The sequence below is a fragment of the Vombatus ursinus genome, unplaced genomic scaffold (assembly GCF_900497805.2).
Source record: "Vombatus ursinus unplaced genomic scaffold, bare-nosed wombat genome assembly UNPS02001287.1, whole genome shotgun sequence".
Classification (NCBI taxonomy): Eukaryota; Metazoa; Chordata; class Mammalia; order Diprotodontia; family Vombatidae; genus Vombatus; species Vombatus ursinus.
The window spans coordinates 10,707,133-10,712,224 of record NW_020941065.1 but is presented as its reverse complement, the minus strand read 5'-3'; the positions used below and the strand labels follow the sequence as shown (position 1 = coordinate 10,712,224).

Below are 5,092 nucleotides of genomic sequence, written 5' to 3'. Positions count from 1 at the left end.
CCCAGCTCTGACATCCTTTGTTCTAAGGCCCCTCCCAGCTCTGACATTCCCTGTTCTAAGGCCCCTCCCAGACCTGACATCCTCTGTCTCTATTATATGGCCCCTCCCAGCTCTGCCATCCCTTGTTCTAAGGCCCCTCCCAGCCCTGAAATCCCTTGTTCTAAGGCCCCTCCCTCCTCTCCTGACATTCTCTGTTCTAAGGCCCCTCCCAGCCCTGATAGTGTCTATTCTAAGATTTCCTCCCACTCTCTCCTTGAAGTTGAGGTCTGTCCCTAGCTCTAAAGCCTGTCCCACTTGGCTCCCTCATGCTGAGGCCCAGTTTTCTGAATAACCTTTAGTACCCCTATTCAGCCAGGCCTATGGTGGGTGGGATGAGGATCCAAAGAGCCTGGGGAGGGGGCAGCACCACTCCACAACTGAAGAGCTATCTCTCTTCCAGAGGGCTGACTGTGCCTTTGGAAGTTTTGGGTTGTGGTCAGATTCCTGGATATGGCTCTGGCTGGCAAGCCCTTGGAGCCAGGCCCGCTAAGTGGGCAGTTCTCTGTCCCTGGTGGGTGGGCCGACTGCGGCCAGAGAAGACTGCCCCTTCGGGCCACCTCCTTCCTCTCCAAAGCACAGGGGACCGGGAGGGACTTTTCTCTCACTTGATCTTATCTGAATATCTGGAGGTGTTACCTATTCCTGTTTCACAGATAAGGAAAGTGAGGCCCAGCTGGGGGCAGTGACTTGTCCACGGTCACCCAGTAAACTAGGGACAGAGCTGGGGTGAGAATCCAGGCCCCAGTGCCTCTCATTCTGTCCTTCTGCCCTATCTGCTCCCTGAAACACTGACAAACTATCGGGTGATTATTCCCTGCAAGATTTCATGGCTGGTTCCCTTATATACAGAGCCCACCACCTACCTAGCCCCACCCCAGAGCATTTCAAACTGGATTTGTAAACTATTTTTACATGCAATGATTCCATATATGTCCACATAATCCATCCATTAATCAACCCATATGGATTTATTGGGTTCCTACCATGTGCCAGGCTCTGTGCTTACATCATATAAAGTGAAGGTCAAAGCCTCAGGATAGGTGGAGGTTTCTGTGCCAAGCTTTCAGAATCATACATATACAGCTGGGGTCATCGAGGCCAGACCCCTTATTTTATGCATGAGGAAACTGAGGCTCAGGGAGCTCAGCTAATTGGTCCAGAGTCACACAGCTAGTAAGAACCTGAGGCAGGTTTTAAATCTAGGTCTTCTTGCTTCTAGGTCTGGTGTTCTGGTTTTTTTTTCTTTTTAATCTTTTTCAGTTGTGTCCAACTCTTTGTGACGCCTTTAAAGGTTTTCTTGGCAAAGATACCGGAGTGGTTTGCTATTTCCTTCTCTAGCTCATCTTAACAGATAAGGAAACTGAGGCAAAGAGGGTTAAGTGACTTTCCCAAGGTCACACAGGTAGAAAGTGTCTGAGGCTGGATTTGAACTCAAGGTGACGACATTCTATCCACTGCTCCACCTCTGACCAAATGTGTCCTCTCAGGGGTTGATAGGGAAGGGTCCCACTTATCTAAAAGGAATCTATTCTTTCCTCCTCTTCCCAGAGAGAGAACTAGATTTGTAGTCAGATCGGAATTACGATAATAATAATAATAATAATACTAGCTAGAATTTATAAAGCCTTTGAAGGTTTGCAAAGTGCTTTATAAATATCTCATTTGATCTTCACAGCAGTGCTGGGAGGTAGGTACTATTATTATCCCCATTTTACTAATGAGGCAGAGAGAGGCCCAGGGTCATACATTTAGTCAATGTCTAAGGATGGATTTGAATTCAAGTCATGTCTATGAAGTTGTAAAGACTAGGCTGGGAAAATGACTTGCTGAGCTGGTAAGGAGCAGATATGGGATTTGAATCTAGGTCCCAGGGCTCCGAATCCTGCACCCCTTTCCCAGGGCCATGATGTATCTTGAATTAAATGAATTGAATGCATTCTATGATCCTAGATGTGCCTGGTCCAACCCCTTTCACTATTTCCTGCAGATCTCCTCACCAGGCCTGGTGAGAAAATGGCCCCATCGGCGACCAGTACTCTTCTATTGCTGCTGCCCTTCCTGTGGGCCCCACCCAACACTGCCCACTCAGTGTTGGTCCAGACCGCCCTCCTGGAGGACAACGGGGGCAGCGGAGAGATGGAGGGCTCTTCGGCTTCCTCCCCCAGCCTCTCCCCGCCCCGCACCCCGGCCCTCAGTCCCACCTCGGTGGGGCCTCAACCCACCCCTCTGGCAGGTCCCTCGCCCCCAACCAACTTCCTGGATGGGATCGTGGATTTCTTCCGGGAGTACATGCTGCTCATCGCTGTGGTGGGGTCCCTGGTCTTCCTGCTTCTCTTCATCATCTGCGCGGCTGTCATCGTCCAACAGAAGCACAAGGCCTCGGCCTACTACCCATCCTCCTTCCCCAAGAAGAAGTACGTAGACCAGAGCGACAGAACGGGAGGCACCCGGGCCTTCAGCGAGGTCCCTGACAGGGCCCCGGATGCTCACCCAGAAGACACGGCCGTGGACTCTTCTCGCCAGCTCCAGGCTGACATACTGGCCGCTACTCAGAATCTCAAGTCTCCAACCAAAGGGCCCCTGGCCAATGGAGATGGAGTCAAAATGGAGGAGAAGGAGGGAAGCAAGAAGGACGAGGAGGCAGAGAAGGCTGAGGAGGAATCCCAAGGTCAGCGTAGCCCCAAAGAGATACCTGAGGCCCCCTCAGGGGAGGCTGCAGAGCTGAGCCGTCCATCGGGGGCTGAGGCCTCAGCAGAGGAGCCGCCAGCAATTGGGATGGACCATGGCGAGCAGGAGGGTGCTCCCTCCTTACTGCAAGAAGCTGGGGAGTCCACCAGTCTCCCCGTGCCTGAGGGTTCTTGTGCGTGCCCCGGTCTCTCTCCAGCGGTGGAAGAAGCTGCTTGACTACCTTCAACGAACCAGGGCCACTCACTCTTCCAGACTGAAACACAGCTCTGTCACCCGGCTGGCCTCCAGAGACTCTATTCTCCCCTGGCCCACGAGACCCAGGCAGAAGGGTTGGCTCTGTGAGTCGGCCTAGGGATGATTGGATACGGACATGTTGCCTGTGCTCTCAGCTGACGTGGTTACATCGGACGGTTCCCCTAGAGCCTTGAACATCCGACCCAAACTGTCTGGGCCTGTCTGGCTGGGGCCCTCGCTCTTTCTACTCTACTTCCAATCAAGCAGCCCCCAGAAATCTCAGGACTTTTTTTTCCTCTGGCTTCCCCAGACAGCCACCCAGAACCAGACTGTGCTGAGTCAGAACCCCCTGATGATATAAGGGTCCAACTTCTTTTCTAAAGGCTCTTTCTACTTTAGCTAAACCCATAGGTAGCTTGCCACCAGCTTTGATCGCTTTACTTGAGAGTTATATCTTCCTGCGGGGGGACAGTGCGTAAGAAACAGAGAACAAAGTGCAATAACTTTCTGTTGGCTTCGTTCTTTGCTCTTGCCCCAAACACCACCCAAGGGACTCCTTCCCTCCACTGCCATAAAGGGCTAGAAACTGGTTTGTTCTGTTGTGAACTAAGGGGCCTTTCTAATGCTTGCCTTGAATGGAGAGGTGGACAGGAGGATCCTAGCCCTGTTGGACTAGGGATTCCTTCATTTCCCCTTAGGGTTCCAGTCTGGAGGAAGTAGGACAAGACCCTGAACTTGGAAGATAGCTAGAGAGAGAAGAGAGATATGGGTCTGGTTCAGGAAACCACCCGAGGGAGGGCCTGGGAGCAGCTGGGACTGGGTGCCCAGACTCAAGCCGTGGAATGGGCTTTAGTGACCTTCCCCTTTCTCTCCCCGCTCCCCCCCCAAAGATATGACTGTTCTGGCAAGTCAAAGGATAGAATACGACCTGACGGGGAACATCTCCGTTTAAACTAGAGAAGGCAGAGTGAAGGATCTCTTTCCTCCTTTTCCAACCAATCCCATTTTGTTCCATGGATTCTGAGTCAGGGGCAGGATGGGGCACTGAATTCCCCGTACCCAACAATTAAAGCTTCACTGCCAATGGCCTTGGTGTCTCTTGGGTTGGGGCCAGATAGTTGGCTGGCCTGCTTTGGGGATGGGGAGCAGGAACCCACCTCTGCCAGCATCCTGCAGGCCCCCATCCCTCGTGCCCCACTGGGACGGACGAGATGGAGTATGCTGCTCCACCTGGCAATACTAATGATGATAAATTCTAATAAACTTTGGTCTGGCGTGATCCACCTTGTGACGCTGTCTTTCTTTGGATTCTCAGTTATCAAAAGCCTAGAGGAGTGACGGGAAAGAGTAGGGCGTAAAGTCTGGAAGGGAGGGAGGGAGGGAGTGGGAAATTGAGGAGGCTTCCTCAGACTGTGGTGGGGTTTGACTGGCAGACCCAGCACTTGGTCACAGAGTCTGGGGCATGGGACCAAAGGGAGAAAAGGCGGGTCCCAAGAGGAATACTTAAGGTTGGCTGATGGAAAAATGTCCTAAGATTTAGAGCTATCCAAGTGGACCTGGCTGTTTTGGGGGATAGAATCATTGATTGAGACCCTCAGAAATCTTCTAACTTCTCCGCTTTACAGATGAGCAAACATGCTCAGAGTAGTTAGGTGACTTGGTCAGGGTCTCTAAGTAATAAGGGGTAGAGCTAAGATTCAAACCCAGATCCTTCCACTCCAAATCCAGTGTTTTTTCCATGATACCCAGCAAAGGGAGGGCCCCCTCCCACATCCACTCAGACCCCACCCTCTGCAGGGCCCTGCTTAGGAGCCTCCAGACTCTCCCCAGCCCTGCTGCCCACCGGATGATTCTTTGCCTCCACCTTCTCCCTTCCCTTTGGGGTGCCTGGAGAGCGACAGATGAGGCCCAGGTGTGTCGGGGATGTCAAAAAGAATGTGTGGGGAGTGTTATGGCAGTCTGGCAAGAGACTTGGGAGAGAAGGAGGGGACAGCCTCTCTCTCTGAGGCCACATGACTCCCTTGGACCCTGGGTCTAGCACAGTGAGGCTCCCCTCTCCTGCCTCTACTTTGCAGGAAAGTGAGGCAGCCTCTTGCTCACTATCAGCTTCCTGGAGAAGCTGGACAGACAG

General features: G+C 52.4%; 1 protein-coding gene across 3 annotated transcripts in view; it reads left to right on the top strand.

Moving 5' to 3' along the window:
- The window catches only part of TMEM119 (transmembrane protein 119), a 10,637-nt gene extending 6,397 nt beyond the window's left edge, over nucleotides 1–4,240 (top strand). For all 3 annotated transcript variants that reach the window (XM_027864453.1, XM_027864461.1, XM_027864467.1), the window contains one exon: nucleotides 2,027–4,240. In XM_027864453.1, the coding sequence (XP_027720254.1) occupies nucleotides 2,053–2,943 (891 nt within the window). In that variant the 5' untranslated portion in view covers nucleotides 2,027–2,052 and the 3' untranslated portion in view covers nucleotides 2,944–4,240. The remainder of the gene's footprint in view (nucleotides 1–2,026) is intronic.
- Nucleotides 4,241–5,092: the final 852 nt, after the last annotated feature.